General features: G+C 36.7%; 1 protein-coding gene across 5 annotated transcripts in view; it reads right to left on the bottom strand.

The window, feature by feature from the left end:
- Positions 1-13,969, bottom strand: part of STXBP5 (syntaxin binding protein 5) — a 108,085-nt gene that overhangs the window by 79,345 nt on the left and 14,771 nt on the right. For all 5 annotated transcript variants that reach the window (XM_051613694.1, XM_051613696.1, XM_051613695.1 and 2 more), the window contains exon 3: positions 520-601. In XM_051613694.1, the coding sequence (XP_051469654.1) occupies positions 520-601 (82 nt within the window). The remainder of the gene's footprint in view (positions 1-519; positions 602-13,969) is intronic.

Raw genomic sequence — 13,969 nt, 5'->3', positions numbered from 1 at the left:
GTGCTGACAAAGCTAATAAGGTTTGACTTCCCCATTCCTCTGAGCTAGAAATCCCCCTACACATCTGCCTCCATCTTGTGTACAAACAACAGCATCACTGCTGTCAGATCTTAGCTGCTACACTCCTAGAAAAAACACCTGAAATTACTGAGGGGTAAGATAGGAATCACTGCTCAGCTCACGTCTGAAACACAATCAAAATAAAACAAACTAACAACTCAAAATGTTAATACTATTGAAAACTACTACTTCAAGAGATAACTTGCAATGTTTAATGACATGAATAAATACTCCTAGGAAAATGGTTCTTGCTTACAGCAAAAGAGTACTCTAGAGACATTTTCAGCATTAAGTCAAGCATTTTCTAAAAATAATAAGTTTATTTATAATTGTTGCTACTGTTTGCCATTCATGCTAAGAGTCACTTGTGTTAGCTGCTTTTGATGCTTGCTTAATGAGAAATGGAAGGAAATACACTGTCTTCTCTGAATTATGGAATATGTGCATCATTTTACTAACCTCATTAATCAGGAACTGAAGCTGGATTACTGCAGCTCCACTGTCATGCTGGCAGTAGCATTCAACCCCTGGCCGACCAAAGCTGTAATTGGTACCATTAAGGAATAATAGTTGTATTTAACATAGGAAAAACACACCCAAACAGCACAACCAGCATTGTCACTATACCACATTCAAACAGGTCAACATCCTGCTTTGAGCTAGTGCACTTAACATACTTAACCACATAAATCACATAAAAAAATAATTTATGCAGAACACAAAGAAACATAAAGTAGCTAAGTCTGTCCTACCCCATGGCATACAAAAACCACATAGCTATTTCCCTTAGTCATTTAAGGGACTCTTCATCAATGAGAACATAACTGAGAATGATGATGCAGTTATTTTCGTAGTGTTCAATATCAGGACTAGTATAAAAAGGAGGTTAATCTAAATAAACATCACAATCAAATGATTTCATTTTTCAAGTCCAAAAGGAGCTTTCTCTCCTTTTCAGATATGACTTGGAGATGAAAGAGCTAAATAATGCAACCCACGTTACAAAAACCCCACAAAACTAAACAAAAAACAGCTGCTGTGACCAAGAGATCAGTAGCCAAAATATGGAGTAAACGGGAAATTAAGTATAATGTAAATTTACAGGATCTCTGTATCAAGACTTCCTGGATTCACACCAACTATGAGATAACAAAAGCTTGTTCATTTTCCTTCCCACACATAAATCAATCCTGTACTTGAATAATTAATTTCACATGGAAGCAGCAGCACACAGATATTTTCAGTTCTCCATAATTTATTCTTTGATCAGTTGCAAAGATTTTGTATTTCAAATGTGGTTATTTCCTTATTATATGAAATTATGGAAATTCTCCAGCCTCTAGGAGACAGAGCAGAAATAACAGAAGTCCAGATGAATTCTGCAAAGTGGTCAGTATTTCATCATTATAGCATGCCCACAGTCTCTGGAGTATAATTTGTCAAAGAGCTGAATACCTCGTTTTAAACAGGCACCTTAGGTTTTGGAAGAAGGGAAACAATTCCAAATATCTGTGCCAAACAGGCAATATAATGTACAATTTGTTCTCTCAGCATACACCAGAAATTAACAAAACAGTACAGTTCCCACCAATTCTGCAGGTTTTCCATTTACTCATTAATTGTTGATTAAAACCAAAATGGATAAAAATATTTTTAAAAAATATATGCATTCACACTAGAAGCAGTTGAAAAGCTGAAGAGACTATTCGGTTCTATGCAAATATAAATTCAAACATCTCCTGCTAGAGATAAAATGTAAGCAGAAGTACAATGACTACAAATCTGCTTCAACACACCACAGTATTTTAACTTACAAATGTCTATCACGTTCTTCTAGACTAATGAATCTGCATAACATCCAGCTAAGTGATAAGAGATATGAAACAGATGTTGAATAATCCCAGAAACTTAATACCAGCTTTCTTCCCCAAACAGAAATAGTAATTTAATTTTATTCTGGCATGAAGGCCTTAAAGAGCCAGCTTGCCTCACCTGTTTTTCCTTATATTTTAAATTCTTATCAATATGTTTCCTGTACAACTAAGTCATCTGACAGTTTATAGCTCTTAAACCTGCCCTCCCCCCTCAAAATACAACACCAAAAAAACCCACAAAAACACCAAAAAAGAAGACAGTTTAAAACTTGGGGGTGAGGGGCTGTCCCCATAAATGATACCTTCCTACACAAACTCAGAATACTTTCAATGTACAATAATTGCTTTCAGATTAACTACAGATTGGCTACACAAATTGAAAGATTGGAAAAAATATCCCCACAAGGAATATCAGCAGTTTCAAAGCAGATTTTATTCAGCCTTGCTCATGCTTCTGCATTCACTTGAATTAATAATTATTTGCAGAAATAGACAAAAAGCAATTTCTGAAAGTAAAATTCATATGTTTACAGGAACTGAATTTTAAAACTTGTTAAGATATTCATCTGCACTGATACAGGTAATTTTCCAACAAAATATGTTCCTAGCCCCTCCTCTGAGTATCAGCTTCCAAAAGTAAATATAAGCCTTGTTTGTTCACCCTCTCTGAGTTTCTCTGGGATTGAGGCTTTATGAGCTACCTTGCAAAAAACAAGGGGAGTATGACCCAGAAAAACAGAAAAGGCCATGGGTTCCTCCAGTTACTCCAACCTTCAGATTCTATCCCTTAAATGTTTTCTTTAAGCACTTAAGATGCAAATCTTTCTAGAAGCACTGTTAGAACTAGCCAGTAAGAAGTTCAATATTAAGACTGGAATGTTTCTTTAAACAAAAAATCCTTTCACATTTTCCAGGACAATCGAACCAGTTGTCTCTTCAGAAAACAGTAAACATAGCAGCACTGAGAGTCAGCTTACACAAGCTTTAAACATTTAGAGCAAGTTTCTTCTTTTTGACAAATTAATAGAGGCCTCATATGCAGATCTGAAAATAGAGCTTGGCCTCTTTTATAGTTCTTGCAGTTATAAAAAAAGGAAAACAGTGCTTGCAGCTAGTCCCATTTAGTTCCTTTACCCAAGGATTATGTCATCTTCACTTTTTCACCTAGTAGCTAAAATTATTCTCATCCCAAATTAATATCATCCTCCTAACCAGCATTAATCTTCTTTTCTAAAGCAATTCAAAGGCTCCCAGTTTTGCTGAGTTGAAAATGCACGTCACTTAAATACTGACTGTAGAAGGATAATACATGCCTGTTTCCACACATGTTAAGGTTTCCTCAGCCACACAAAATAGGCAGTATCCCAGGGAATGCAGTTTGTCCAAATATTCTATACGTGCATATATGTGCTTAAGGCCAGACAGCTCACTGTACTAAGCAGTGATCATCTACCACAGAGTGGTCCCCAAAACAGGCAAAAATTATAATGAATAATGACAAGATGGGCAAAGCATTTTAATTTTGTAGACAGGAAAAACTCTGTCAAAGATCTATGGTAGCTCTAGAGAAAATAGCCTGCACTGAGCAGTTTTCTAAATAAGACCTATCACCTTCCTTCTTCACTTCTAAGCATTACTTTTCTATTATTCCTGCTTCATCCCCCTATTCAAATATAAACAAATTGGATAATGAGTATCTTCTCAGCTGTACCTTTGAATATTGCTTCTGTGTTCACCACTGCCATTATGAAATTAACCTTAGAAAACATCGTTATTTCATTGTCTTTGCTGCACGTTTTTGAAAAAGCAAGAGACAAAAGCTGTGGCTGAAAGAAGGAAGCGGTAATATAATCATGTCCTAACAGTGTTAATTTTCATAACTGCTAGAAGTGTAGGTCATACATAACTAAAGCACACTATCTTTCTAACTTAATATTGCATAATTACACTGATTTTACTTCAATTTATGAGGAAAAGGCAACAGTTCTAAAAGGTGGGGATTTTTTTTTCCAAACAAGCTTTAGACCTAAGCTTACACTTTTTATTTCCAGGCAAAATTAAAACCTTTCAATTAGCGATATCTGAGTTCTCTGTTTAAAATATTATTTCTAGAAGTTATTACTATTGTTTACAGCTTATCTAGATAGAAGCAACTCAGTGCCCTTCCGCCCTTAAAAATACATTTTGAAAACTAATTCCAGAATATTTATTAAAGCCTTAGAAAAGCAGTCCTTTTTCTTTAATTCTTTTAAGTTACTCAAGGTAGACACAGAGAATATCGGGTTCTTCTTCATGTGTGCTTGACCCATCTGATGACAGGAGACAGTTGCCAAAATGTAGCCATTAATTAAATCCCCAGCACAATTCAGTTAAAGAGACACATTTGTAACATAAATTACCTTCCAAACTACTGCCACACAGGTATTTTCATCTTCATGTTATTATGAGTGAGGGTATAAAATGTTTGATAGCACAGCACAAGATATGGACCGTGTTCCTCTGTCAGGAACTCCTACTGCTACAATAGCTCCAGATTTTTAAGACAAATCTGAAACTGTAGCAGCTTTTAAAATTAATTCCTACACTCTTCTCAAAACTGTAGCTGGAACTTCTCACAGTATTTAAACATTTGACAATTTTGTTGCAAAAACCAGAACCCCAACTAGAGGGAAATACATACTAGTGACCTGAATTACATACAACACACTAAGCACAGCAGACTACTCTATATTCTTACATATACCAGTCTGCAGCCTATAGCTCTACAGGACTGCACATTATACCTCCAGGTTTTACTGTAGACATTGCTATGCAGCAGTTTTCCATTCCACTTAATAGACCCTGAATTATTTTTATAGCCACCACTTACTCCGCAGTTTTGTATGTACTTTGCTTGTGGTCCCCAAGAATTATCTTAACATAGAATAAAAAAAACACAAATGTATGATGCTGGTGAGATTTCCAAAGAGTATTTTAAGTAAAGATTGAAAGTGTGTGTGGTACTACTAACCATTGTCAAGTCTGGATACAATCCAACAAGAGATAAAACCCAAAGTCTTAATTTATATCAAGTTACAGAGTACTGGTGACACATCTAAGCAGAAATGACACAGTACAGCTTCACTCAACTTCCCTCACTTTGTCAATCTTACTCGTGCCTAGACCTAATCAGTACTATTACTTGCACATGCAAAAAGCACAATCGCTCACAGAAACAACCCCATGAAGAACAATATATCAAGCTATTTAGCAAGAGTTATTCAAAGCCAACAAGGACTACAGTCTAGACTGTCTACAAAACTAGCTTTGACCTTTCACATCCATGCATTACCAAACAAGATAAAAATCCACAAAATACTTTTGGGAGAGGTTTAGGCTTCATACTAATCCTGATATGGTATTATATCACTATTTTTCAACTACTTTAGGATTATAGAGCTTCCTTTTAAAGCTTTAGGCCTGCACAATATCTGCTGTGCTTGTATCACTCAGCTAAGCCCACTTTTAATCTTCCCCATGTCTTAGTTTTCATGTCTGCAAAACTATACAATTTTATTCATTAACTTTTCAGATCCACTCTCCTATATAAAAATAACAGCATCAAGCAAAAACAATCTAGGGCTTTAAAACTGAGATTGAAGTTTCTCAGGTGGAAATACAATCAAACTGCTGGTAACAATTTACTACAGCAATTCCAGTTGGACCACTATGATGCATTCCTCCTTCTGCCAGCTAAGGAGAGTGAAAAGGCAATCAAACTGACCGAAAGAAAACAGGGTAAGGGAAATGACGATGTCAGATACAGCCAGCCAGAAGACAATGGCTGCAACTTCCATGCCAACACAGCATTTGCAAATTGGCTGATATCTAAATACAGTTTCACCTCGCTATTACAAATATCCTACCTCATCCATCCTTTTGGTAGCACATACAGCATTAATAATTAATGAGACTTTTATTCTAATGTCCATAGCTTCTTGGCCAACACTAAGGGCAGGGCCATTCTACACTCCTAGAACTGAGGAATACTTGGAGTAAAAATGATGTCTCTTCCCAGTGTCCAAATATTTTGTACAGACATTGCCAACAGAAGCATTAACAAATGTAATGCTCTGAACTAGATGTTAAGCGAATTTATATACCTATTTAGTTTAACTTATGAAAGCATAAAGGACCTTAGATACCATCTAATGATATTATCTAATAAGGAGGGCAATTTAACATTTTCAAAGAAGGTAGCTAATTCTTCCTGAAACAATTATTGTCTGTCAACACTGATTTCTTACTGAAAAGCAATTCTTTGCTAGGTCCAGAAGTCTCTCTTCATTCACACAGCACAATCTAAAATACTGCCCCTCCCCTCCCCCCCCCCCGGCCCTTAACTCTTGCCTGCTAAAAAATTACTCTTCAGTTATTTCCAAGTAACTGATACTGGATACTCATTACAGAATCACAGAATCACCAAGGCTGGAAAACACTTTTAAGATCATCAAGTCCAGCCTTGAGGTGAGGCATCAACAGTGCTGTGCACATTGGGAGAATTACATCCCTATTCCTGCTGGCCACACTATTCCTGATACAAGCCTGGATGCCATTGACCTTCCAGGCCACCTGGGCACACTGCTGGCTCATGATGAACTGGTTGTCAACCAGCACTCCCAGGTCCCTCTCTGCCAGGCTGCTTTCCAGCCACTCTTCCCCCAGTCTGCAGAGCTGCCTGGGGTTATTGTGGCCAAAGTGCAGGACCCTGCACTTGGTCTTGTTGAATTTCATGCCATTGGCCTTGGCCCATCGACCCAGACTGTCCAGGTCCTCCTGCAGCTTCTTCCAACCCTCCGGCAGATCAACAATGCCCCCCAACTTGGTGTCATCTGCGAACTTACTAAGGGTGGACTCAATCTCTACATCCAGGTCATCAATAAAGATGTTGAATAGGACTGGCCCCAGTACTGATCCCTGGGGGACAGTGGAAGACACTAAGACACTAACTGTAATCACTAGTCATCCCATCTCAACTTTGTTCAAATACAAACCCATTCTTCAATCCCCTCCCTTCAACTGAGTAGGGTATAGTAGCTAGTCTGGTCTGCCAAGTCTCAGTTTCACGTTTGTCTCATTAACCCTTTACATAAGTTTGGCTGTTATACCACGTAAGAGACCACAGGTACTATTACAACTTACATGAACGATACTGTTGTTTCTCAAGCCACCCTGCTCCCCCACCCCCTGACCCTCTCCTTTTACATAAATTACTCTTCTATCATCCATCCTTTTGCCACCAATGCCTTATTTCTCAAATTAAACACTAATCCCTTTTAACTCTTGTATATCAAATCAGGTTTTGTCCTGTCCTTCACCTTTCCTATTCAATTTATCACTCATCATATATCCACTATTACTCACTTCCTTTAAAAAAAAGTGTAGTTCAAAAAAGTGTAGGATTATTAATAGTGATGCAGGTATAGCATGTTTTTTTGCTTACAGAGCTTTCTGAAGTAACTACCAGTAAAGTCCCTTGCTGATGTGCTAAGAGAGTCACAGATTAGAAGTACTAACACTTCCATTATATAGACAAAAGTAGAAACTTAAGACTCCAAATGAAGGTGGCAGATAAAAAGTTTACCGCTCTCTCTATACCAACTTGACATGACAATTAGTCTCCAGACTCATAGTAGTAATGGCCTCAAACTGGGACTTCTTCCAAATACCCCGAGTAATTTTAACAAGTAGTACTGCTGCAATCGCTTTTTAAATACTTCAGCTAGCATTGTCTAAATCTTAATTCAAACACAACGGAATAAACGGGTCTTAGGAAAGTGTCCCTGAAGTCTGCTCAAAGGCATACGTAAAGACATCTTAAATCTTCTCCATTAAAAATGACACCTAAAAATTAGCCTCAAACATACATGAGGCACCAATGAATATCCTCACTGCTACTCTTAACTATTTTGCAATATAGTCTAAAAACAGTGTTTTCAGTTTTATTTTAAGCTTTCTCAGGTTTCACTGTAGCATAATTTTTAGGTTTTTTTTTTAGTTTTTGCCAATCAAAGAAATTGAGAAACTCATTTCACTACTACCCCAGTAGTAGTTATAATTTCTTAGGTTTGCTCAAATTTACCACCACAAATTAAATAATAAGGTACAATTCAAGCAATTCAGTAGATGGCACTCTTCCACCAAAATCAAAAGAGGAAACTATACCCTCACATAAACAATGGGTACCTTGGAGCTGGAATTCTAATTTTTTAAATGCAAAACCAGTTTCCACGCATTAGAAAGTTTCTTAAATTTTGTGCTTTTCACAGAACTTCGATAGACAGTTTATTACAGGCCGAAATATTAAGAGGGATTACTATATTGTTGAAATACCTGTCACTTTACTTAGCCATTTTGTCCAGACATTTGTGCTATTACACATAGTTTCACACCACCACAGCTGCGTATCAGTTTTGCATGAAGTGGTACGTTTGTGGCTTAAGTTTATGAGAAATCCAACTTGAGATGGACTCATAAAAGAATTATTTGGTCCATAGAAATTGCTTATGCATTTCTACAAATGTGTTCTGGTAATTTATTTTTTAAAAGGATATGCACTGCCTCAATGTAATTAGTAAATGTTTTGCATTCTTTAGCTTAAATTTTATTTTAAATTAGTGTCAAAAATAGATAAATGGTCATTAGAAAAACCTAAATTAATTTTTCAGAAAAAAACAGCATTAAAAGATGCAGTTCTTAAATATGATTCAAATGTGAAGCACAGTGTTAAAAGTAATGCTATCCATTCCATTTTAACTCTTCTTTTAAAATTTGTTGTAGATCCCTCCTTAGATCCTGTAGTTTGCTCTTTTCTCAGTGAACTTGAGGACTTCAGATGAGTCCTTTTCCCAAGAAATGCACCACTTGACAGGGCTAAAGAGTTCCCACGTGAGTGTAAACAGAGAGCTACTGTTTTGTACAGGTTGTGGAAGTCAAACAAATAGCTCTTAGTAGCACTGAGAAGGTATAATTCAGACACTGTTCTGAGATTTCCATGTACCCACAGCCCATTTGAAGACTGCAAAAGCATGGAAAAAAAGATCAAAAACCGAATAACACAGTCCAAGGTATTTCTCCTATGCATCTGTCCTGCTTTTCTAGCAGGCACTTGAACTACTAGATGGAGAGAAGGTATTACCCTGCAAATCAAGCTTTAGTGAGTTGGGGATTTTTTTGGTATCTTAGAGAATTTGCTCATCTTTTAGACTTCTATACTTACAGTTCGTCAGATTCCAAGTACTCTGATACTTCAGGCAGTACTCAATCTGCCCTGCTATTACAAGAAAGTTTGTTGTGCTTGTTTGTAATCTGCTAGTTATTTCTGAGGCTGAAGAGCTATTTTGATCAACTTTGAAGTTGAAAGAAGTCCTGCAGATATTACTTTGCTGTACATTCCATGAAAACAGGAAGCTGAAAGAGGGGAGATACAGGCCAGATTAGGTCCATATCCCACCAAAAGGAGAAAGGGGGCGTTACTACCTCACCACCTTAAAATAGAAGCTTTGTAAAAAATGCTGCAATCACAGGAAACATTTCAAAAGTTACAACATGTAGGTAATTATACTACAAGATAGAGCCATATGACAGCAGGTTTCATATATGAAGTGTCTCTTTCTCTCCTGTAAATAAAAGTAGCAAAAAAAAAAAAAAATCTGTTTATTACAACACTCTTCCTATACACGAAACTGACCCAGTTCCAAGGGAAGGGGAAACCCCATTTTCTGAATATGATGACCTAAAGGAAGCGTTATATATGGCAAATCATGTTTTGAGTGCTTCAAAAATGCAGAGCTGTACTTGTTTATGCTGCTTAGCACTTCCAAGATTCCTCCACAATTGTGTAGCTTAACTGAAATATCTAGCATTAATTCTGCAAGAGTGAGATTGTCTAAAAGACAAAAAACCCCATACTGAAATGTAATAGTTTGATCTCTGATTTACGAGGAATGAGGAAAGGGTCAGGAAGGGGCAAAGAACGCTGAGAATTTGTCTTCACTTACTGAAGAAAAGGCTGAGGAAAGGCTTCAGAAACAGAGCAGAAATTTTCCTTTCCACAAAATGCTGCTGTTTCCTTCACCATCAGCTTGCTCCCCAAATGCCAAGAGGACACACATTTTCTCTGTTCTTTCATCTTTTTTTTTTTTTTTTTAAATGGTAAAAATAAGGAAAGGTAAAGAACAAGTCTGCACAAAAATGTGCTTGAGGAGAAATACAAACAGATTCCTTCTGAAAATGACAACCTTTAAAATGACAGCTGTTAAAAGTACAAAATCAAGGAAGTTTGGACTTTTTAAGCTATTTGGCACCCACTGGCATCCTCAAGAAGTTATTTACACATGAGGATCACTCTGAGAGAATGAAATGCCTGCTACTTAGTTAAGAGATAAAAGTATTAAAAACCACCAATCATACAACTTAAAAAAAAAAAATCTCTAACATCATCATGAGTCACTGGCCCTGCAATTAAAAAAGGCATTAAAAAATAATCAAACACTCACTGAGGTAGATTAGCAACACAGTCCAGAAATTAGCTGAGGTTTTAATGTCAAAGCCTGAAGTTGCAGATGTCAAATGGACAGGGTTTCCCACATTGTCTAGGGAAATTTTCAGCTGTGGAAAACAAAGCTTCAGAAATGCCATAACATGAAAATAGCCAGGGGCTCAGACAAAACAAAAGTACTGCCTGGAAAAGGACTCTTCATCCAGCCTCAAGATGGTTTCTAAGTAGCAAATACAGATGATTAAAATTAACATGGAATTGTAGCCTTGTCAGTTCAGACCTGTTTTGAGTTGTGAGAACCTGCATTGACACAGTGTAATTCACTGCTTTAAATGTTTTCATTAAAACAAACGTTTTAATGTTTTGAGTGTCCAACAGCTTTTTCTACTCAGCAATAGAGATAATAAAATTAGTTTTGAAAGTTCATTTCTGTAACACCTTCCATGAAAAAATAGAAGAGGAAGCCAGCAATGCAGCTCTCAGCCAGTTACTGCAACTCACCAAAAGCTGCAACATGTGGAAGTTCTATATATGCTCTGCATGGCAAGGAGTAAAAACACAGGAGGCTCAGATATATATTGGAGTAGTAAGCATTTAAGCTGATATTTGTTAGACTAAATCACTTGTGATGTTCCTCTTAAACACTTACTAGAAACAAAAATGAAAAAGAAACCACAACAAAAAGAGGAGGGAAAATTATTATTTGCTGGACTTGGCTAGAAAAGTTTTATGAGAATAGTACCTTTACAAGATACCATTCAAAGATTAGTTTTTCTTTCAAATGTTAGCACAGCAAAACAGCAATCTTAAAGAGCAACAAATAATCCCCTTGTATATTTACAGTGACCAGTAGCGCTGTGTGACTTAAAAAAAATCAACATAAAACCCCAAACATTTCAAGACAAGCATTAGACTTCCTGATGGTTAAGAATTCCACTCAAAATAAATTCAAGTCAGATATGTTTTAAGAGAAAAAGCTAAGTGTATCCTCCCTTGCAAAAAGGGAATCCTTACCAGCCAATTGCTTCAATTCTTTGAAGTCTTGTATTGCTTTGCTTGCAAAGTACCCAAAATTTTGCAAAAAAGGACTATAAAAAACCCCAACTGATATGCTAGTATTTCAACCTGAAGTCTGATGACTGCTCATTTTTCACCATGAATGCCCAGGTTCCCAACTTCAGCTTCCAGGAAAGGGTGAAAAGATGCAGCTGTTTAAAATATCCACATATATTCCGAGTCTCTATTTGACCCTCTCAACTCGGCACGTCTGCAGAGAACAGGTAGTCTTCAAATTCACTGTGCAGTAATAAGGCTGCACAGTCAGGACAAAAACATTTCAACATATTCAAGCCTTTCCCTCCTTCACAAGCCATGTACATACACAAAGTCAATTCTCTTGAAGCAGATGAGAAAGAGGAAATTTAAATCCTTCACCCCAGACCGCCCAGATGGCTTCTGTACAGGATTAATACATTCTTAGAAACTGCTCATGGTCAAGTGCTACAATTAACTCTACCAGAAGCAGCACTGTAATAAAACACATCTGAAAACTGTAAAATAGTATTTTTTAAGAATTAGTCAGAAAGAAATCAGTAACCTACAGGCACTGAAAACTAATTAAAAATTGATTATTTCTATTACCCAGTAACTTCTAGTAATTAAAAACAGCAACTATAAAAGAAACAATCTCTTAATATGATCTCCTCAAATACAAGAGAAAAAAGGAACATTAACTAGTGGCCTGTTGTACAAACCCAGGATAAAGTCTGTTTTATTGAAAACCACAATGATAGATTGATACATGTCTTCCAGGCAAACATCAACAAAAATAGCACGCTGAATAGCATTTTGTTTGTAGTAATATAGCCAGAAGGGTAACATACCAAATATCTGTGACAAGCATTGAGCTGCTAAGATAATTTAGACTACCATGCAGTTTTCAGAAGTTCTTATTAGGAGCTGAAAATATTATATTTATAATGATTCAGTGTCACTCCTATGCACTGAAGCTAACAACCTTTAAAGATAACACTAACAACAAGTATCTCCAACTGAGTTTAATTTCATCACAAGTGAACTCCCCCCAGTTTTAGTACATTTGTGTAATTTACAGTCATATGCTATCAATGGACTATATCAGACAAAGAGAAGTTTCAGAATACGAAGGATTCACGAGTTTTGGGTCTTTGGTGGGATTCTGTAGAACAAACTATGTGGACACAGGTGTCACACTGCACTTTTAAGTCTTTTACCAGTTTTCTAAGTGAAATCTGCTAGTTTCAAGATTGACATTAAATCACTAAATATGATTTCAGGAATATCTTGCAAGAACAGCTTCTTCAAACAACCTTTCCCATTGCATGTGAGTTTATTCCTTGAAATCCTATTACTCTGTAGATAGAACAGCAACCATTAGTAGTATCTTAACTGTAAAATTGTATACAACTACCATAATAGCATGCTATGACATTTGAAGAATGACACAAAGCAGTTTTTCACCTTTAAAGCTTAGTCTAGGCCATTTTTTTTTGCCTAGTACACTCTTCTAATTGTCACAGCAACCTCCACTGCAGACAAAAAAAGCAAAGGCAGAGAACATTATCAGATCACAGTGCGATTACCACACAAGTTTTCATGCCAGCTTCCTTGATGTTAAAACTCCTCACTATACCACACCAACAGTTTGGCATTTTATGTTTTACCATACCATAAAAACTGTTTCATCAACTGTTGAGGCATCTGATAAATTTTGCTTAAAGAGCAAAGACTGTTTCCTTGCTAACAAACCACAAAAAAAGTTAAGAAAATTTTAAGTTGTATTTAAAAAAACACATCATCAAGTACTGAGCTGAAATGAAGAAATTTGCACAAACATACCACTGAACAACTTCATAGTTAAAGAATGTTTTCCTCTGAGAGAAGTCAGACAGACTAACAGAACAGGAGCCACCATACTGACTCAAGACATGCAGCCCAGCATTGTCTCCTACAGCAGTATTTAACATCATTTAAGAAGAGCACACAGAAAGCTGAGCACTTTTTGCAGCCTATACCCTTTCCACTCCCAAACTAAACACTCTTGGTCCATTAGGTAGGTTAGAGGACAAATCCCAGTTAGGCATTTGCTTACAGAGCTGTTGTCTGTGAGTTGGTCTATTCCCCTCCCAAATGGAATGGTAGAGCCTGCTGACATTGCCTGCCTCACCCACCTCTCACTATATTCCAGCTAAAAATGGCTTTCCTGTCTTTAAAATTAATCTAGTAGTACTTCACTGAATGTCCCTTACTTTTTGTACTGCTAATTTGCTAAATGACAGCTCACCAAAAAATGAGTTAATGTGTCCTCCTGATTTTACAGCCCTTGGTCATATATAATCTTTCTCCTCCTACCGAACTGAGACCAAACCCTCTTCAAAGGCAGCCACTCTATTCTTAATAATTCTAGTTTCCCTCCTCTAAACCCATGCCATTTAAAATACAGAAAACAGGAAAACAC

This window comes from Apus apus, chromosome 3 (genome assembly GCF_020740795.1).
Source record: "Apus apus isolate bApuApu2 chromosome 3, bApuApu2.pri.cur, whole genome shotgun sequence".
Lineage (NCBI taxonomy): Eukaryota > Metazoa > Chordata > Aves > Apodiformes > Apodidae > Apus > Apus apus.
Note: the sequence above shows the minus strand (reverse complement) of the source record. Positions and strands in the feature narration are given on the sequence as shown.